The sequence below is a fragment of the Pristis pectinata genome, chromosome 33 (assembly GCF_009764475.1).
Source record: "Pristis pectinata isolate sPriPec2 chromosome 33, sPriPec2.1.pri, whole genome shotgun sequence".
NCBI lineage: Eukaryota > Metazoa > Chordata > Chondrichthyes > Rhinopristiformes > Pristidae > Pristis > Pristis pectinata.
Window position 1 is genome coordinate 20,074,435 of NC_067437.1, and position 22,365 is coordinate 20,096,799.

General features: G+C 46.8%; 1 protein-coding gene across 11 annotated transcripts in view; it reads right to left on the reverse strand.

The window, feature by feature from the left end:
- Nucleotides 1-22,365, reverse strand: part of LOC127585522 (NACHT, LRR and PYD domains-containing protein 12-like) — a 36,604-nt gene that overhangs the window by 11,820 nt on the left and 2,419 nt on the right. For 4 of the 11 annotated variants that reach the window (XM_052043055.1, XM_052043054.1, XM_052043053.1 and 1 more), the window contains exons 3-6: nt 14,801-14,904; nt 12,799-12,891; nt 4,775-4,831; nt 4,461-4,627 (exon numbers count right to left, since the gene is read on the reverse strand). In XM_052043055.1, coding sequence (XP_051899015.1) covers nt 4,461-4,627; nt 4,775-4,831; nt 12,799-12,891; nt 14,801-14,816 — 333 coding nt within the window. In that variant the 5' untranslated portion in view covers nt 14,817-14,904. Of the gene's footprint in view, nt 1-4,460; nt 4,628-4,774; nt 4,832-7,918; nt 8,100-12,798; nt 12,892-14,800; nt 14,905-22,365 lie in introns of all 11 variants that reach the window. The other 7 variants (XM_052043048.1, XM_052043049.1, XM_052043045.1 and 4 more) reach the window with 4 other exon arrangements.

The following is a 22,365-nucleotide window of genomic DNA, read 5'->3' on the forward strand; positions in this document are numbered from 1 at the left end:
GGCTTATTTTGAAGCACACCAGCCAATAAGTAAAAGGCAGGCTGAAATGAAACAGCTGTGAATTGCAAGTGCAGTGTTCGAGTGTAAGTGCTGAGGCTGTGGCTCGAGAGTCTTCGGCAAGGATGCTGAGCAGAGGAACAGGTAAAAGCAGGTTAGGATTTTCTTCAAAAATTACTCTTTGGATCAGTGCAGCTGGGATGGCAGTGAGTGCAGTGGTATGCTCCTGCTACAGGATGTGGTGATCAGGGAAACTGCTAGCAGACTGAAAACTTCTCCTGTGGGACGTGCAGCCCACTGCAGCTCCTGACTGGCTGCATTAAGGAACTGGAGCGGGACGGACTTAACATCATCCATGATGAGTTTTACCAAGGTTGGCACAACTAAAGGTGCAAGCAGCAGATAGTTGGGTGACTACCAGATAAGGTAGAGGGAGCAGGTAGACAGCACAGGATTCTCCTGTGGTCGTTCCCCTCAGCAACAAGTGTGCGCCTTTGGATACTGCTGGGGGGATGACCTATCAGGGCACAGCAACAGCAGCCAGATCTGACGCTCAGTGAGGAAGAGAGGATTCAGTACGTCAATGATAGGAGTCTCAATAGCTAGGGGAACAGACAGGATATTTTGTGGCTGCAAAAATGTGGAAAGGTTGTCGTGTTGCCTCGTGTCAGGGTCAATGATGTCTCGGAGTGGCTGCAGAACATTCTTAAGTGGGGGGGGAGAGAATAAGGATCCAGAGGTCGTGGTACACTCCAGCACGAATGACATAAGTGGAAAGGGGGATGAGGTCCCGCGTAGTGAGTATCGGGAATAGGAAAGAGGCTGAAAAGCATGACCAATGGTAATAATCTCTGGATTACTCCCGGCACCATGTGCTAGTGAGGACAGGGACAGAAAGATTGAACAGGTGAACGAGTGGCTGAGGAGCTGATGAAGGGGGCAGGGTTTCAGGTTCTTGGATCAGTAAAACCTCTTCTGGGGCAGGGACAATGTGTACAAGGGGGACAGATTGCACCTCAGCTGGAAACTGATATCCTGGCAGAGAGTTATGCTACTGTTACACGGGAATATTTAAACTAGTGTGATAGGGGGATGAGAACCAGATCAGAAGGAGGAGTGACTGAGGGGAAGGTAGATGTCATGACCATTAAGTGTGCAAGGACATGCAGGAGCAAGGTGATAAACACAATGGGACAGAAGAGCTGAAGCGTGCTTATTTTAATACAAGGAGTATTAAGGGTTGGGGAAATGAACAAAGCATTGATCAGTACTGGATCTATGATGTTGTGGCCATTAAAGACTTGGTTGAGAGGGGGACAGGATGGGCTGCTTACTGTTCCAGTGTTTCCATGTTTTAGATGAGATCGACATCAAGAGGAAGGTAAAAGAGGAGGAGGAGCTGCATATAAACTCAGTGAAAAGGTCATCAATTAAGTCAATATGGCTAGAACGCAAAATGCAGAAACGTGCAATCACTGCAATGGGTTAACACTGAAGATACCCCTAATAGCCACTGAGACATTAACGGAGATGGAGGCGGATGGGGGAAAGGTGCGAAAACAACAGTGTTGTCGGAGTGGCTGGCTTCAACTTTCCCGATAAAGGCTAGGACCTCCTTAGTGCAAGGGGGCTAGACAGCAGAGAATGTTAGGTGCATCTAAGAGGGTTTCTTAAATCACTATGTAAAATGTCCAACTGGAGGAGGGACCATACTGGACCTGGTATGCACCTTGTGGAAAAGTACAAAATTGAGGCAGGGAAAATAACGAGAGTATTAGGCAGGAGCAAGGGAGAGATAATTGGGAACAGTTGATTTTGGGCAAGTGCACGTCTGACGTGGAGGGTATTTAAAGACAAACAGCAGAGTACAGAACCAGTATGTTCCAGTGAGAAAGAAGGACAAGGATGGCAAGGTAAAGGAACTTTGGGTTATGAAACGTTGTGAATTTAGTCAAGAAGACAAAGAAAGCACATTTAAGATTTAGGAAGGTAAAAAATCGAACAGGGCGCTTGAGGAATATGAAGAAGCCTGAAAAGAGTTCAAGGAGGAAATTAGGAGAGACGTGACAAGCCATGAAAAGTCACTGGCAAGTTGGATTAAAGAGAATCCCAAGACATTCTACACATACATCAAGAGCTAAAGGATAAACAGGAAGAGGGTAGAACCACTCATGGATAAAGGAGAGAAAACGTACTTTCAGATGGAGGATGTGGGAGAGGTCCTAACTGACCACATTGCGTTGGTATTCACCAAAGAGAAGAACATGGAGGATCATGAGATCAGAGTGAAACATACTAATATACCAGGGCATTTTGAGATAAAGAAAGAGGTGGTGTTGGGTCTCTTGAGGAACATTAAGAAAACTGAGTCCTCACAGCCTGATTCGATATACCCCAGGTTTTTGAAAGAGGCAACATAGGAGATTGATAGGGCCTTGACCCAGAACTTTGTGTCCTCTCTAGCCACAGGCGAGGCCCTGGAGGAGTGGCAAGTGGCTAATGTGGTTCCTTTTTCCAGAAGGGAAGATATAGACTGGTGAGTGCCCCATCAGTGATGGGGAAAATATTGGAGAGGATTCTTTGGGATAGGATTTATGAGCATTTGAAAAAACATAGCCTAATCAGGCACAGTTAGCATAGCGCTGTGTGGGACAGATCAAGTCTTACTAAATTGATTGACCTTTTCGAGGAGGTGACAAAGGTGATTGATGAAGGGAGAGCAGTGGATATTTCCCATATAGATTTTAGCAAGGCATTTGACAAGGTCCCTCATGCCAGACATCCAGACGATTAAGATGCATGGGATCCATGGTGACTTGGCCATTTGGATTCAGAGCTGGCTAGCCCATAGAAGACAGAGGGTAATGGTCGATGGGTCTTATTCTGGCTGGAGGTCGGTGACTAGTGGTGTTCTGTGGAGATCTGCAATGGGACTTCTGCTGTTTGTGGTATCTGAAAATGTGATGGGTGGGTTGGTATGTTTGCAGATGACACAAATATCTGCGGTGTGGCGAATAGTGTAGAAGATTGCCAAAAGATACAGCAAGATATCGATCAGCTGCAGATATGGGCAGAGAAATGGCAGATAGTGCGTAATCCGGCCAAGTGTGACATGTTGCACTTTGGAAGGTCAAATGTAAGAGGAAAGCACACAGGTAATGTCAGGACCCTTCACAGCATTGACGTACAAAGGGATCCTGGGTTCCATGTCCATAGCTCTCTGAAAGTGGCCGTACAGGTTGATAGGGTGGTACAAAAGACATATGACATGGTTGCTTTTATTAGTCGAGGCATTGTCAGGAATCAGGAAGTAATGTTGCAGCTTTATAAAACTCTGCTGAAACCACATCTGGATCATTGCATTCAATTCTGGTTGCCCCCTTATCGGGAGGCTTTTGAGAGGGTACAGAAGAGGTTCACCAGGATGCTTCCTGGATTAGAGGGCATTACTATAAGGAGAGGTGGGACAAACTGAAATTGTTTTCTCTGGAGCAGCGGAGGCTGAGGGGAGACCTGATAGAAGTTTATAAAATTATGGGAGGCATAGGTTGACAGCTGGTATCATTCTCCAGGGTCAAAATGTCTAATACATACCCAGGGGCATGCAATTAAGGTCAGAGAGGGTAAGCTCAAAGGAGATGTGTGGGGCAAGTGTTTTGTTTGGAAACACAGAGTGCTGGGTGCCTGGAATGTTTTGCCAGGGGTGTGCTGTGGAGGCAGATATGGTGGAGGGCTTTAGGAGGCTTTGATAGGCACACGAATGTTCAGAGAATAGAGGGATGCGGACCATGTCCAGGCAGAAGGGATTAGTTTAATTCTGCATCATCAGCTGAATTACTTTGGTACAACACCATGGGCCGACGGCCTGTTCCTGTGCTGCATTCTTCTGTTCTAATGCGGCTTCCACTGCCCAGTGTCAACGCAGACGTGTGGTACAACTTTATCAGCTGGGCAACTCCCTATCTCCCCTCCATCATAAGCCCTCCCTCTCCCCCAGTGTTCATTGTATTGTAGGTTATGGTGAAGTGAGGAAGATATTGGTCCATGAGCCCATGGATTATGGTTGGTTACAACTCTGTTGCTGCCACTGAATATAATGTCTTGTGGGCACTGAGCTTTGTGCTGCTTTACCTGACAATCTGACAGCGGTGGGTTCTTTGTAGTTTAATCAAATGAAATACCCCGATGGGGTTGAATCAGATGATCAGTTCTAGTTCACGACTCCCACACCATCGGGTTAAGCACAGCGTGCTTGCAGGGAATCTGTAGTTCCCAGCTGTGTCTCAGATTTATACCTGATGCCGGATCTGTAGGACACAAATTGATCAGAGATCCATTTGTACTGCAGTGAAGAGCCCCGGGAATGTGAGAAAGGGAGCTAGACTGACCTTGGTCTCTCTTCCTTCTGCTGCCTCAGTTCCATGACATTAGAATAAACAGGACGCAGTGTTCCTCCCACTCACCTCATGTTCCTGTCCACTGAAATGTCCCTTCTCTCTCAACATCAAGCTGAGCCCTTCAACCCCTTCTTCAATCGCAGGTTGCAGTCTTGCCCGGTAGACGTTTGACAACTGGAACAGTTGGTAATCCCCGCACTGTGCCAGGAGCTCAGACATCGTAGTCTTTGGATCTGTGAGTAAAACGAGAAGCTAAACTCCTGCCCAAACGCAAATGGAATATAAATGACTACCCAGAACACAAATGAAAAAATAAACTCCACAGGAATAAAACCTTCCTCTGCTCAACCCTCACCACCCAGCCCACAGATGATCCTCACCATCCACTCTTGACGATGATGATTTCTCCTTCAGTTCAGCAACATTTCCACTGCCACCTGCGTCATTAGAAACTGAGTGAAAGATGTGGATCTCCAACACGACAACCAGCTCTGCCAACCCCACCCATCACCACCTGCAATGTCCATGTGTAGCAACATCCAGCATGAACTGGGCCAGTCCCATTTGTCATGAGGTACTTACTCCCGGATTATTTCTTCAACATGTCCCCTTAATATGCTCATGCACAGGACATGATCACTCCCAAGGTCGCCCGTTATTGTGTATCACATTGCAGAGGTAGCGAACCCCTCCATTGCAGAGAGCAGTTGGGAATCGGCTGCATTAGGTCTGGAGTCATACATAGGCCAGGATAATACTGCCGGGTTTCCATCTGTGAATGGGATGTGTGGACCAGTTTGGTACCACAGATAATCCAGCAGTTACAGATTCACCAACAAGACACTGGTCTTTCATGACAGATCTATTTTATCACTTTGTTATTCCAGACACTTTGGTGACATTGCAACCCATCTTGGTCCAGGTCTCTGGATATGCACAGCCCAATAAATGCCACCCTTTTCACTATCCAGAAGTCTCCATATGCCTCGCCCTCTTTATGCTGCCAGTTCCCCTCTTTGACTAATGAGGGATATTCGCTGATGATTACACAACATTCAGCACCATTCGGAACCGCTCAGATATTGAGGTGAATACAAATCCAAATGTAGGAAGACATGCACAATATTCAGGCCTTGGCTGATAGGTGGCAAGTAACATTCGTGACACACAAATGCCGGGTAATGGCGATATCCTACAAGAGAAAATCAAGCCATGACCCCAACATTTAATGGCATTACCATCACAGAATCCCCGCAATGAAGATTAACATTGATCAGAAACTGAACTGGAGCAGGTGCAGGTCTTAGTGCCAGGAATGCTGCGGCGAGTAAGTCACCTTCTAAGTACCCAAAGCCTGCCCACCATCTACAAGGATCAAGCCAGGAGTGTGATGGAATATTCTCCACTTGCCTGGATGTGCAGCTTTAACAACAATCAAGAAGCTCGACACGATACAGGACGCCACACATAACCATTCACTCACTCCACAACCGGCACACGGGAGCAGCAACTTGCAGCATCTACAGGATGCACGACAGCAACTCACCACTCCTTTAAAAGCACCTTCCAAACCCACCGACAGTCTCTCCCAGCTAGAATGACCATGGCAACAAAACCATGGGAACACCACCAATAGAAAGTTGCCCTCCAAGTCACACACCATCCTGCCTTGGAAATATCGCCATTCCTTCACCGTTGGCAGGTCAAAATCCCAGAACACTCCCCCCAACAGCATGGTGGTCTGCCAGATCCTGCTATTAAACGTGTTCCTCACCACTATTTCATCTATCCCTTCAAAGCCATCTTAAGACCACCTGGATTGTAAGTCTGATGGAGAATCGGGCTCTGTCCTGCGGATACGGGATCACTGGTCTCCTCGAAGAATTGGCGGAGGAGGACATTCAGCCCGTCTCAACTGTTGTTGCTTTCAACCACAACTGCATTCCTTCATACTTCTCTTCCCAGAGATGGCTCCTCTATTTGGTCTTTCCCTTAACTTTACCTCCAGGGAGGCAACATCTGTTTGGGACCTGCTCCCTGGAGAAGACTCTGCTTATTCTCCTGACAATGGAAACCCCATCACTCTTTCTCTCCTTAACTGTGTCTGACCTGCCTATCACCATCGCATCACTCTTGGTGACCTCCGGCTCCCCAGGTCACTATTTCTCAGGAAGACTCTCTCCTCACATTAATGCACACCTGAATCTTCCCCCCCCTACTGTCAGTTCCACTACCCTCTCAACCAGTGTCTGTGCTGCCCCAGTAGAGGTTAACTCTCTCCCATCTTTCTCAGCCCCTTCCTTATTCCCTCTTCCATTGTGAACTGCAGGCCGAAGCACCAGATCCAGAACTGATGCCAAGACAACATTTATATTTGAATGAATTATGGAACACGCCCATGTCCTTCCTTGATTTTGAGGTCACTGTATCCCCTCCCCTTTTTGCATCTTCAGCCATGGTGGTGACAGGCGATCCCAACATCTGGTGTTCTGTAATAAACAGCATATTAACAGGACAATCAGACAATAATTAAGACGACAAGGAAGATTTTGCCTTGTGAACTGGGAACCACCACCAACATCCTGGGGGTCAGCAGTAACCCAAAACTGAACTGAACCAGCCACTTCAACAGTTACTGCAACATCAGGTCACAGCACGGGAATCCTTCAGTGAGTAACTCCTCGCGTAACAGCCCATATTTACCCCCAATCTACAAGACACACGTCAAGATTTGATGCAGTTCCAACACCATCCAGGACAAGGCAAACTGCCCGATTGGCAGCCCAACAATCACTGCAGTAACCAGATCAATTTTGGATGAGGAATCGGCAAATAGTCTAGTGCCACAGGGATCAGTGCTGATTCTCAACTATTTACAATCTAAATTAATGACTAAATAATCTAAATAATAAGTGCAGTCCAGCCAAATTTGATGAAACAGAACGGTTCAGCACATGAACAGTCCCTACGCCCACAATGTCTGCACCAACCATGATCTCAGTTTAAACTCATTCCACCTGCCTGCACATGGTGCATTTTCCTCTATTCTCTGACTGTCCACGAGTCTGTCTAAACGATTCTTAAACGTTGTATCAGCTTCCACCACTTCCACTGACAGCGTGTTCCAGACACTGACAACTTTGTGCATCAAAATGTGCCTCGCACATTTCCTTTAATCTTTCCTCTGATCACCTCAGATCTCTGCCCTTTAGTATTTGATGCTTCCAGCCTCAGTAAAAGACTGATTATCAATCCTGTCTGTACACCTTGTAACGTTAGATGTCTCAACTCAGCTTTCAACGCTCCAGAGAAAACAGTCCAAGTTTCTTCTCCTTATAGCTGATACTCTCTAATCCAGGCAACATCCTAGTGAGGCTCCTCTGCACCCTCAACAAAGCTGTAAGGAAAGGCAAAATTTGCTAGAATTGTATACATTTCCTCCTTGGTGTGTGCAAAATGGCTGTTGAAAGAGAAAATGGTGTTAGCTTGGAATGTGGGAATATTGCGAGAAAGTCAAAGGGTACCAGTCCAGAGGCCTGAAGAGTAGATAATGATGAAAAACATGCTCATCTAGGAAACACAAGGCTGGAACACATTTCATTGGGACCCTGCTTTAGTGTCGTAGTTCCTGTGTCCTGATCATCTTCCCTTGATGATCCGACTGGCAAATGTCTCTTGAAAACTTTCTCTGAGTTAATTTCCTAACTGAAAAATCAAGAATTACAGGTTACAGTGGAGTGATTCAGAACTGAGCAAAACAGATTCAGAATGGGTGGCTACAATGTGAGCCGAGGTTCTGGGTGAGCAGAGTTTGGAGCTGCTCCCCTCAGTAACAGGTTTTCCGCCTTGGATGCTGTTGAGGGGGATGACCTGCAGGGGCCTAGCTGCAGTAACCAGGTCTCTGGCACTGGGACTGGTACTGGTACTGCTGCTCGAAGGGAAAGGTGGGAAAGAGACATGCTGTAGTGATAGGGGACTCGATAGTCAGGGAAACAGATAGGAGGTTCTGTGGCAGTGACCATGAATCAAGGATGGTATGTTGCCTCCCAGGTGCCAGGGTCCGGGATGTCACTGATTGGGTTCACAGGATTCTTGAGCGGGAGGGACAGCAGGCAGAAGTTGTGGTCCATGTTGGCACCAACCACATAGGTAGGAAGGGGGATGAGGTCCTGAAGAACGAGTTCAGGGAGCTAGGCAGAAGACTGAGGAACAGGACCTCAAAAGGGTAGCAATCTCGGGATTGCTGCCGGTGCCACGCGATAGTGAAGGCAGGAACAGGAGGAGGTGGCAGATAAATGCGTGGCTGAGAAGTTGGTGCAGGAGTGAGGGTTTTAGATTTCTGGATCATTGGGATCTCTTCTCAGGAAGGTGGGACCTGTACAGAGAGGACGGGTTATACCCGAACCAGAAGGGGGCCAATATTCTTGCAGCTAGGTTTGCTAGGGTGGTTCGGGAGGGTTTAAACTAGTTTGTGAGGGGGAAGTGAACCGGAGGAGTAGGTCAGAGGAAGAAAGGGATGGGGAAAATTTAGATCTAACAGGCAGAGAAGCTTTGGGGAAGGAGAAGCTTTGGGGAAGGAGAAGCAGAATACAGGCTATAAAAGTAGTAAGGTAGATGGACTGAAGTGCGTTTACTTAAATGCAAGAAGCGTCAGGAATAAGGGAGATGAATTGAGGTCGTGGATAAGTATGGGGGACTATGATATTGTGGCTATTACTGAGACGTGGCTGACGTCAGGGCAGGAATGGATATTGAATATTCCTGGTTTTCGGTGTTTTAAGAGGGATAGGGAAGGGGGGAGAAGAGGAGGAGGGGTGGCGGCGACACTGGTCAGGGACTCTGTTACGGCTGCGGAAAGGATGGATGTTGTAGAAGGATCACCTCTAGAGTCCTTATGGGTGGAAGTAAGGAACAAGAAAGGAGCAGTTACTCTACCAGGAGTATTCTACAGGCCCCCACGGTAGCAGTAGAGAGATAGAGGAGCAGATTGGCAGGCAGTGTTTGGAAAGAAGCAAAAATAACAGCGTTGTTATAATGGGAGACTTCAACTTCCCAAATATAGACTGGAACCTGCTTAGTGCCAAAGGTTTAGGTGGGACGGAATTTGTTAAATGTGTCCAGGAGGGATTCCTGATGCAGTATGTTGACAGGCGGACTAGAGGGAATGCCATGTTAGATCTAGTTTTAGGAAATGAACCAGGACAGGTGAAGGATCTGTTGGCGGGTGAGCATTTGTGGGACAGTGACCATTGCTCCATAACCTTTAAAATTGTCATGGACAGGGACAGGTGCAGAGAGGACAAGAAGATATTTAATTGGGGAAGGGCGAACAATGAGGCTATAAGGAGAGAACTTGGGAGTGTAAATTGGATGTCCTTTTTGAAGGGAAATCTACCATGGAGATGTGGTCCGTGTTCAGGGACCTTATGCAGGATGTTAGGGATAAATATGTCCCAGTGAGGCAGAGAAGGAATGGCAGGGTGAAGGAACCGTGGTTGACGAGAGAGGTGGAATGACTAGTTAGGGAGAAGAAGGTAGAATACATAAGGTATAAGCAGCAAGGTTCAGACAGGGCCCGTGAGGAATATAGAGTAGTGAGGAAGGAACAAGAAAGGGCTGAGGAGAGCTAGAAGGGGACATGAAAATACGTTGGCTAGTAGGGTTAAGGAAAATCCCAAGGCCTTTTTCACATACGTCGAGGATGGCTAGGGTAAAGGTAGGTCCGATTAAAGACAAAGGTGGGAGAATGTGCCTGGAAGCGGTGGAAGTGGGAGAAGTTCTCAATCAATACTTCTCTTCGGTATTCACCAAGGAGAGGGGTCTTGATAACGTGGAAGGGAGTGCTGATAAGGGTAATGTTCTTGAGGTTGTAGATATCAAAAGAGACGATGTGTTGACATTGTTAAATAACATCAAGACAGATAAATCTCCGGGGCCTGACGGGATATTCCCCAGGCTGCTTCGAGAGGCGAGGGAGGAGATTGTTGAACCGCTGGTAAGGATCTTTGAGTCCTCGTTGTCCACGCGGATGGTGCCAGAGGATTGGAGGGTGGCGAATGTTGTCCCCTTGTTCAAAAAAGGTAGTAGGGTTAGTCCAGGGAAATTACAGACCAGTAAGTTTCACGTCTGTGGTGGGTAAGCTGTTAAAAAGGATTCTAAGGGATAGGATCTATGAACACCTGGAGAATCATGGACTGATTAGGGACAGCCAGCATGGCTTTGTGAAGGGAAGATCTTGCCTCACAAGCCTGATAGGGCTCTTTGAGGAGGTGACGAGGAAGATTGATGAGGGTAGTGCGGTGGATGTGGTCTATGTGGATTTTAGTAAGGCGTTTGATAAGGTTCCTCATGGTAGGCTTCTTCAGAAGGTCAGAGGCCAAGGGATCCAGGGAAGCTTGGCTGTCTGGATTCGGAATTGGCTTGCCTGTAGAAAGCAGAGGGTTGTGGGGGAGGGAGTGCCCTCGGATTGGAGGGCAGTGACTAGTGGTGTCCTGCAGGGATCGGTTCTGGGACCTCTACATTTTTTGATATTTATAGATGACTTAGATGAGGGGGTGGAAGGCTGGGTTAGTAAGTTTGCGGACGACACTAAGATCGGCAGTGTTGTGGATAGTGTGGAGGGCTATCGGAGTTTACAGAGGGATATTGATAGGATGCAGAGCTGGGCTGACAAGTGGCAGATGGAGTTCAATCTGGAGAAGTGTGAGGTGGTACACTTTGGAAGGACAAACTCCAGGGCAGAGGACAAGGTAAATGGCAAGGTATTTGGCAGTGTAGAGGAGCAGAGGGATCTGGGGGTTCATATTCACAGTTCACTGAAAGTTGCCTCACAGGTGGATAGAACAGTTAAGAAGGCCTATGGGATGTTAGCTTTCATAAATCGTGGGATTGAGTTTAAGAGCCGCGAAGTGATGATGCAGCTTTCCAAAACTCTAGTTAGACCACACTTAGAGTACTGTGTTCAGTTCTGGTCGTTGCATTATAGAAAGGATGTGGAGGCGTTGGAGAGGATGCAGAGGAGATTTAGCAGGATGCTGCCTGGATTAGGTGTTAGGGCTTTATTCATTAGAAAGGAGGAGGATGAGAGGAGACATGATAGAGGTATATAAAATATTGAAAGGAATAGATAGAGTAGTCAGTCAGCGTCTCCTTCCCGGGACACCAATGCTCAAGAAAAGAGGGCACGGCTTTGGGTTATGGGTGGGTGGTTCAGGGGAGATGTCAGGGGGAGGTTTTTCACCCAGAGAGTGGTTGGTGCATGGAATGCACTGCCTGGGGTGGTGGTGGAGGCAGATACATTGGACAGGTTCAAGAGTTTGTTGGATAGGTATATGGAGGAATGAGAGATAGAGGAATATGCAGGAGGAAAGGGCTAGATAGTATGAGGGTGGTTTGATGGACGGCACAACATGGTGGGCCAAAGGGCCTGTTTTGTGCTGTATGGTTCTATGGACTATGCTGGTGAATGTGAACTGGGTCACTTGCCAGGTGTCCATCTCGAGAAGCAGGTGACTGGAAACACCCACTGTCTGACAGAACAGGGCAGACACAGTAATATTGATTATAAATTACACAGTAGATTAATACACTGACGACCAGGGGATCTTTATGGCACTACTATGGTAGCAAATATTACTGGGATTATCCTCCACAAGCAAAATCCTCCCCAGGTCACAGACTGTCCGATCCCCCATGGCCTATCCGATCCGGGTCACACATTGCCCAATCCCTAGGACCCTATCCTCCCCTGGACACATTGCACAATCCCCCAGGGCCCACCTTCGCTGTGTCACACACTCTCCAATCCCCTAGGCCCCACACTCCCCAGGTCACACACTGTGAGATCCCCCAGGGTCCATCCTTCCTGGTTCACACACTGTCCAATCACTGTCCCAGTGAACACCTGCACTCTACCATAAGATCACACCTCTCCTGCTTCTGACATTTCAAATATCCTTAGTGAATTTTTTATTCAGACTGAAGAATGTGACACATTCATCCCCTCAGACCCAACATCCATGATCGCTTTCCCTCTGCATCCTTTCCCAGACTGCTCTCTTAAGAAGACTGTGTATTCCCGTGACAAAGGAAACCCCATCACTGTTGCTCTCCCATTTCTGCCTCTGACCTGCTCACCGCCACCGCTCCACTCCAGGCATCCTCCCGCTTCCCGGTTCACTCCATTCCTCAGGTGGCTGCTTTCCTCAGTCTCTGTCCTTACGCATATCAAAACCCCCCAATAATGGTGATTTATTAGACAATTCCTTCCAATGTATCTGTGCTGCTGCCTGGAGATGTCAACCCTCTGTGCTCAGCCCCTTCCTTGTTCCCACTTCCTTCGTGAACCTCGGATCCAGACCCACTATCAGGACTACATTTATACTTTCAAGAAGACTGCACACACCTGCGTGTTTCCTTGATGTGAAAGTCACAGCATCTCCTCCCCCGCCGGCACCTTCAGCCATGATAGTGACAGGTGGTCCCAAATTCTGGTGCTCTGGAATAAATATCAACAGGAGCATTAGACAATAATTGAGAGGGGTAGGGAAACATTGCTTTGTGAACCAACAGACACACTGTCTGATCCAATGGACCAGATCCTCCCCGCATCACACACCACCCACTTCCGTCCCAGGTCACACACACTGCCTGAGCGCTGACAGCCCTGGGACCCACCTTGTCCGCATCACACACTGTCCATTCCCCCAGTTCGCATACTGTCCGATCCCCAGTGTCCACCTCCCTTGGGTCACACACTTGTACGATCTCCAGGGACCCATCCTCCCCATGTCACACTGTATGACACCACCTCCCCCCCCATCCCCATGGACCATCCTCCCCAGATTACACACTCCCAGTTCGATCCCCAAACCCAGGATCATTGATTTTGGAACAGAGAAGGTTTGAGGGATGCACAACAGAGGTTTTCATAATTCTGTGTAAATCTGATGGAGGAAATAACCAGATGATCGGTCCCCTAGGAAGTGAGTCAGTCACTGATGGGAACAGATTTCAAACAATTTGCCAAAGTCCAGAGAGAAATCAATCTGGGTATTTTGTCTACATACTGTGACTTCAGGATTGAGAATAAGCAACCCGACGGGGCAAGGGGAAGGTGGGGGGGTGCGGAATGGACAGACACAGACACCCGTAGTGATCCCGGGTCCCTCCCATACCCCAAGGACCGGCGCTCAGGGCTGAACAAGCGGCTGCAAATGGGACAGAGTGGGGGGGGATGGAGGAGGAGAGCAGGAAATCAGCTTCACCAGGGGAGTGGGCCTGGCCTGTGGGGAGAAGGTGGCGGCTCAGGAGAGAAATATCTGGGCACCTCAAAAATTTGTACACTTCAATTAAGTCTCCCTTCAGGAGTTCCAAAGCAAGCAGCCAGGCTGTCTAATCTTTCCACATAATTATTTTTATCATTTGTTTGAGCCCTGTTGTTTTGGGAGCTTCTTATATAGTAATTATGTACTAATAATACAGCATGTGTGTATTGCTGGAAGACTGTCAGTGATTCTCCCTGAGCTTGTTTTGTGAGCTGCCAATTCCAATCATGTGGTAATGATGCTGTTTAAGGAGGGAGTTCAAAACTCTGGCCCAAAGATGCAGATGGAACAGCAATATGTCCTATTGCATATCCTTGAAATAGTGGCCAATGTTATATGAACCTTCCTAATTACTTGTTGAACATGCATGGCAGCTGTGTCTTTCAGTCACAGTGATCTTGGGTGACTTTACACTGCAACATTGTACGCTCACAGCATGTCGAGCCTTCCTCTTCCAAAGCAGATAACCTCACATTTTCCCACAGTATATTCCAACTGTAAATGTTTTGATCTCTCTTAACTTATCTATGATTTCTTGCAGGTTCTTTGTGTCCTCCACACAAATTGTTAAACCACATTTCTTTGTGTTCTCAGCAAATCTATCCACAGTGCTTTCAGTCCCTTCATACAAATGATGAACATAGATTGCAAGTATCTGAGGTCTAGCACTGATTTCAGATAGCTACTGTCAGGTAATCCAAACATGACCTGTTCATCCCATTGACTGATGGGCTGCCACTCAAGAGGGCTGCCTTGTCCTCGTTATGTGTTACACTTGGGAGTTGTTGGAGCTGCACTCATCCAGGCAAGTGGGATGTCTTATATCAGGCTCCTGACTTGTGTCCTTGTGAACGATGCGAAAGTTTTGGTGTGTTTGCAGGATGCCCAGCCCTTGACCTGTTCTTGTAATCACAACAACAATGTCTGGTTCAGTTTCTCTTCAATGCTGACCCCTGGATGTTGATGGTGGGCAGCTTTTTGATGGCAGTCCCATTGAATGGCAAGTGTTGATGCTTTGGGTCTTGTTGGAGATAGTCATTGTGTGAATGTTACTCACAGTTGCCTGTGCCGGAATGTTACCTTGGTCTGGGCTCATTGCTGAGGACTCCCATCGTGTCTCCCTCGTACCTGTCTACCACTGTGCTGCCACCACTGGTGGCTTTGTGGCTCAAGGCCCCAGATGCCTGAAGGGAACATTTTAAAAGGGTCAAAGATGAGAGAAACTGCAGATGCTGAAATCTGCAGCAACAAAAAAAAGCGCTGGGAAAATCCAGCAGGTCAAGGAGCATCTGTGGAGGCAAATGGTGTAAGTTGACAAGTTAGGTCGTGGCACTGCATCAGGACTGAGGGGGAAGAGGAGAATTTACCAGGACAAAGCAGTATGAGGGTATGGGATGGAGGCTGGTAGGTGATCGGTGGAACCCAGTGCGGAGGGGATGACAGGTAGATGGAACCAGGCAGGGGAAGAAATGTAAAAAGAATCATTGAAACTCCAGTTTCAGGTAACCCACACCCCAGTGTTCTCTTCCCATCGTCACTCACCTGTTCACGTAGTTTTCTTCTAACTTTGTTCACCTTTTCCAACACCTTTCTCCACCCCCCCCCGCCCCAAAAAAGAAACCTGGTTCCACCAATCAACTTCAGCCTGTGCCCCACCACCCCACTGCTGTATATCAGTGATCTTTCTTCTTCCCTTTGTGCTGATATAAGTTTTGACCTGAAATATTGACTTGCACCTGTTGCCTCCGCAGATACTTCTTGACTCAGAGTTCTTTCAGGAATCTGTTTTTGTTAGAGGACAACTGTGCTGGAGCTAATTAGGACAATATAGTTCTTTGTTTCAAAAATATTTTGGCAGCATTTTTAATGTTAAATGGACAAAAAAAGGAAACTTCATGGGTTTCACCTCTGAATTCATTGTGTGATTTTTAAATATCCCCCAATGAACGTTTGGAGCAGACAAGTCATTTCCAGCAATGTGTCTTGATCTTAGATCTGCTTCTGTAGATATCGCACTGATGAATGTTCTTTGAAGCTGGAACTACCAGAGGATTTATTGAATGCACTGAAGGGCAGGATAATTGCAACCACTGGAATTTTAGTTTTACCCTTACAAAATGGCTGAATGTTCAGGGTTAATCTTTGTCACAGTGAAACATGTGACGTTGAGATTGTTATTTCTGTTTTCAGTTATTTTTGGTGAGCCATTTCCTCCATTACCCTGGTAACACCCCGCCAGAGCTGCAAGGAATGTTGCACATTTTGAATCGCTCTCTGCCCCTCTGCGGAGAGACAGCGGCCTCAGGAGCAGGTGCAACAGAATGACGGTGGGAGGAAAGGATGTTTTGAGCTTTTCCTGCATGGAATGCACGATGCCTGTGTTGGAATGAAGTGAGAACTAATGCATGGATGGGGGGGGGGGATGGCATTTATGCAAATCTGTTGATTATTTCAGAATGTCCCAAACATTTTGCAATTAATTAATATTTATGCATGAAAGTTTACAAAAAAGTTGTTGCAGAACAGTTAAAATAGAAAATGCTGGAAACGCTCAGCAGATCAGACAGCATTTTGGACAGTCCCAGTTCTGATACTGGGTCTCCCTCCATTTCTGTTTCCACAGATACAGCCCAATCTGCTGAGTTTCCAGCATTTTCTGTTTTTAATTTGATATTAAATGCATGTTGTTCCTGTTGCACTGCATAAAATGTAGCAGCCAATTGTGCTTGGCAAGATCCCACTCAACAATAAGATAATGATCAAATGTGCTCAGTTTAGCTCTGCTGGAGGCAAGTTGAAATGTATCTGCACTCTCCAGTGACCCAGAGCTGATTTTCCAGCCTGAGCCCCTGTCCAGTTTGTGGATCATTAGGTTACAATTCTGCCAGGGCATGGTTTGGTAGAGTTAGTTTGTGAACCAGGAATGGCGGGGACCTTGCAGCAGCTTGCCAGCAGCAAAGGTTCCTGGCAGTATAGATGCCTGGGGTATAATCCTGGGATGGAGGCTTCAGGAATATGGAACTGTCAGTGTTCGGGCTTCGGCCCAGGTTGGTGGTTCTACACTGGGACTGGATGTTCCTCCTTCTACAATGAAGCAGGAGTTTAGGGGGTTGGACATTGGTTGTGGCGAAGTCATGGGGAGACATGGGGACGATGTGTGATACTACTGGGGTGGGTGAGTGGCAGATCAGACTGTGACCCACGGAGGATGGGTCCCAGGGTATGACAGTTTGTAACCCGGGGAGGATGGACCCGGGGATCAAGCTGCCCAAGTTTGAGCTGTTGAGCGAACATTTCTGTTCTGGGCTCAAATGTTTGGGTCTGGCGTTTCTTTGGAAGCTGTCAGTGCTTCTCTGGGGAGAGAATGAATTCCCACTCTATTCCTCACAGGGAGAGGCCATGAATAGATGAGCAGTTCTGCATTTGCAACATGAGAAATGGACCTGTGGTTCAGAATTCGAACCGTGTTTGGAATTTTCCCCTCACTGTCACCTGTGAGCTGGTGGAAATCAAAGAAAATGTAAAGATGCTGGAAATCTGCAGTGAAAACAGAAATTGTTTGAAGCTATTCTGACAAAGGGTCTAGGAGCTGAAACATTAAATTTGTTCTTCTCTCCACAGCTGATCTTTACCTGCTGAGTGTTTCCAGCATTTCTAGCTTGTTTTTATTACATCCATCTTGGAATTGTTTAAGTCCAACTTTGTGGAAGTTAATGGAGTAGTAAAGAAACCACAGATTTTCCCATTAAACTACCCTGCCACCAAATTGCAAGTTGTTCCTGGAAATGTGCTTATTAGTTGTTGCTTAAAAGGTTCAAAAGAATGATAAAAGATGAGTTTACATATGAGGAGCGTTTGATGGAGCTGGGCCTGTACTCAATAGAGTTCAGAAGGATTAGGGGGAGGGATTTTATTTAAACCCACCAAATACTGAGAAACCTGGATTGAGTGGATGTGGAGGGGACGTTACCATCAGTGGGAGCGCCTGGGGTCTAAGGGCACAACCTCAGAATAAAGGAACGGAGGGGAATTTCTTCAGCCAAGGGGTGGTTAATCTGTGGAATTTGTTGCCACAATGACAGCCTTCATTGCCAAGGGCAATGAAGGCTGTCATTGTTATGGCAGAGACTGATAGGTCCTTGACTGCTGAGGAGCTTAAGAGAAGGCAGGACAATGGGGTTGGAAAACATGATTGAATGGTGGACCAGACTCAATGGGCTGAATGGTCTAATTCTGCTCCTATGTCTTATGATATCACTCTGAACTTAATGCTGACTCCTTCATATCCCATGTCGAGTGTTGTGAAGTGAGGGGGACAATTGTATATTCAGTTCACTGAGATCATTATATTTGTATTCAACCTTTAAATTTCAACGAGTTTTGTTTTTAGGAACACTGACCAGAAATGTTTTGTTTTCCTTTGTATTACTAACCTGCTTCATTATCTATCCCGTTAAATTTAGTCCTGTGGTGAGAGACTGATTGGGGAAAAACAATCTCACAGCTGGAAGTGAACAGCAGCTGAAGACTCAGGAACAGCAACAAGTGAACCAGCCCCAGAACTTCTGATCCAGAGTTTCCATCAGTTGAGAGAAAGCTTGGTGAGTCTCATTTACTCAGACACTGCTCCTTTGGACATTACAGATCTGTACAAAGGAAGGCAGGAGATAGTTGGCGTGAGACTGAATGTGCCCAGAAGTGCCAAGTTGCGTCTTTGGCAGACCATGTTTCAGTCCCTCCAGGTGTGGTAGCAGCCCAGCTCTTTTAAAACATTTCCAAAAGTGTTTCCTCATTTCAATGCCTTGCATCTTTTGAAGTAGTTCTTGGTCAGTTGTTCTGAAATTTGCTCGTGTGGCTGTGTTATGTTGTAACCATCTCAAAGTGCATTGAAAATTCTCCACATTTTGAAATGCCCCAAGTGCAGTCATACTACAGTAATTGCAAAAATGGGGAATTGCCATTGATTCTCTAGCTGCTGTAAATGTATGTTATGGCAATGTTGGTCATTAGCTGTGGCAGTTTGCAATATGTTCCACAGGAAGTACCTCCTGGTGCAGTGTCATACATCCTTTCAACAAGGGCCCACTGACATAGCACTGAACTGTATTTGTGTGAGCAGTTGGCAATCACCAGCCCTTGGAAGTGAAAGCAGGCAGAGTCCGTTGGTGACTTTACTTTCCCAGGTTCTCTGTCACAGACAGCTTCTACTCTGACCGCTGACCATGATGTTTTTGGGCCTTTCAGTGAGGGGGCAAGGGATAACTGAGGGGCAGAAGCCCTTCCTGAGGTACAAACACTGGTGTAAGTGATTCGGTGTAAGCCCATCAGTGTCGAGGTGGAGAAGAAGGATCCCAGTATTTTAATGGAGGAAGGCCTGGGGACAAAACTATGACTGGATTCGCATTGAGAACTCTTCAGAGAAAAGTGGAACAATGTTCGTGGTCATCTCAAGTTAAATGTTTTCCTGCCTAATATTATACCCCCAAGTTGAGGAATGCTGACCAGTAGAGCATAGGGGATGGAACAAGTTAAGGGATCCCAGGTAAAATTGTCAGCTGGCTCAGAAACAGACTGTGCATACAGTCTTTCTCTGGGTAATGGACAGAATGCCATACGGAAAAAAGTTTCCACAATCTCCAGTGTGCACGGTCTGCTGATCTCTCCTTCTCCATAGTCTATCTGTGGTTCCTGGACAGAATCTCACAGGGAGAATGCCCCACTCCCAAGAGTGCAGTATCTGCTGACCTGTCTCTCCAAAGACTACAGTGGTTAATGGAGAGAATACCACAGGGAGAGTGGCTCCATCTGCCGTGTGGTGGGCAAAAGAGCAGACAGTGTCCAAGGAATGTCATACCTGTCAAGTGTATAGCTGCTGCAGGTTGTGAAACATTGAGCAAACATTGCACACAGTGTGGGCTGGACCAGAACACACAGAGTTGAGCTGGGCCCAGTAGACCATTGGTAAAATGGAAAAGAGAGCATCGGCACCCAGCACTACTCCAGAGACTAACTGTGGGGGAAAAACCTGGCCAGCTAAAACTCCTGGGAGCATTTGATGAGTAGTCTAGTGCCATGTGCTCCTTATCAGTAACATTGGTCGTACATACAGAAAGCACTGCCTCAAGAAGGCCAGATTTGTTAAAAAAGCTCCCCACTATCCAGGACGTGCCATCTTCTCACAGCTACCATCTGCAGGCAGTACAGAAGCTTGAAGTCCCACACTACCATGTTCAAGAACAGCGACTTCCCTTCAACCATTATTTTTTTTGAACCAACTGGCACAATCCAAATCATCACTACAGTTTAGCAACACTATGGCCACTTGGATCACTTTGCACTAAAATGGTGTTTATTTTTGATATTAAGTTTTTCTTGTAAAAATTCCATATAATTTATGTTTAAATTTTGCTTTTCTTCTGAATACTGCTTATACTATGAGCCTATGATGCTGTTACACAAGTAAGTTTTCCATTACACCTGTGCATATCACAAACTTTCCTTTGCCTTTGACTACTCCAGGGTCTGGAGGTCTTTAGTTGACTAAATTATTGAGTGTAGACCTCGCTGGCAATTCCAGTTTCCATTCGGCAACCGTTTCAATCACACAATACTGAATTCAGTGGCGTAAACCTTTGTCCAACCATATCAGTAAAACTGTGTTTATCCAAGTCCTAAACGATGAGACCCTGCATTGACCAAAGCTGCCCCAGAGCAAACCATCCTGTAAAGTCCTCCCCAGAGACATTTGGGGATTTCTGACCCAAAGCGAGACAAACACCGCACGTCGCACATAGGCTCCCCATGCACGCGTCTGACATCGCACACGGGCTCCCCACTGTCTGGCACGTGTTACCCCTGCAGACCTCGCCCCCACCTCCCCGCCCTGTCTCCAAACTATCAGTCAAACCGCAGAGCAAATGTCCTGCTTTCTTTATTTTCATTTCCCTCTAAGGGAAGTTGGGGGGCATCTGTGAACTGGGTTCCCCACCGACGAGCGAAGCGACTTCCTGTGGCCGGAGCCGCTGAGTTGACTGATTCATCCGTGACAGGCAGGAGGCCACTCAGCCCATCGGCTCCATACTGGTCCTCCAGGCGAGGGATCCTTGCAGCCCCGTCCCAGTCCACTGGCAGCGGCACCCCCCCCCCCCCCCCCCCCAAAGTCCCAGCCCCGCAGGCAACAGGGTCCCCTCCCAGTCCTGGCCCTGCAGACCCACTTCAACAGAGATCAGGAAGGAATCTGCAGCCACAGAACCTCCTGTGTCGGGAAGGAAACTGCCGCCCACCCAGTGAGCATGCACTTTGCTTCAGCTCCAGGACTCTTTGCTGCCAGCAATTTGCTGCGGGGTTCCTTCCATTTCCAGTTCACAAACTACGGGGTAACTGGAACCTAGTGATCTTCCACCTGGGTCAGGATTCAGGCTGGAAAACGGGGCTCTGGGTCATCGGAGGGCACGGATACACTTCATCTTGTCTCCAGCAGCTAAACTGAGCTATTTGATCATTTTCTTATTGCTGAGTGGGATCGTGCCAAAGGCAATTGGCTGACGTTTCCTGCAACATAGCAGGAACAAAACAAAACGCGTTTCATATAAAATTTAAAACAAAACGCGTTTCATATAAAATTTAAAACAAAACGCGTTTCATATAAAATTTAAAACAAAAGGCGTTTCATATAAAATTTAAAACAAAAGCGTTTCATATAAAATTTAAAACAAAAGCGTTTCATATAAAATTTAAAACAAAACACTGGAAGCTCTGTACTTCGAACTGCATCTGTGGAAAGAGAAATGGTGGAAGAACCAGTATCAGAACTGGGACTGTCCAAGATGCTGTCTGACCTGCTGAGCCTTTCCAGCATTTTCTCTTTTTACTTGAAGTTTCCTGAAACCACATTTTTTTCTTTTAATGCACTAATATTAATTGGTTGCAAAATGTTTGGAACATTCTGAAATTATCAACAGATTTGCATGAGTGCCATCCCCACCCCCTCCCACCTGTTTGTTAGTTCTCAGTTTATTCCAACACAGGCATAATGTATTTCACACAGTAAATGCTCAAAGCATCCTTTCCTCCCGCTATCATTCTGTTGCATCTGCTCCTAATGCCACTCTCTCCACTCTCAGGAAGTGACCAGAGAGCGATAAAAATGTGCAACACCCATTGCAGCTCTTGCAGGCTGTTACCCTGGTAACGTGGGAGCGGCTCACAAGAAATAACTGAAAAAGGAAATAGCAAACTCAGCATCACAACCATTTTGTAACAGTGAATCTAAAATTCCAATGATTGCTTTTACCCTGCCTCGCGATGCATTCAATTAATCCTCTGGTAGTTCCAGCTAATAAAAACCAATACCTGAAAGAACTGAATCAAGAAACATCAGAGGTGGGAAAAGGTGAAAATCAATATTTCAGGTCAAACCCTATATCAGGACAAAGGGAAGAAGAAAGATTGCTGATATGTAGCAATAGAGTGGCGGACGGAGGCTGGAAGATGATAGGTGGAACCAGATGTGCAGGATTGGAAAGGTGGGACCAGGTGGGTGAAGGAGGGGGTGGGAAAGGTGAACAAAGGTAGAAGAAAACTAGGTGAACAGCTGACTGTGTGTGGGAAGAGAATACCACCAGGGTGTGGGATACCTGAAACTG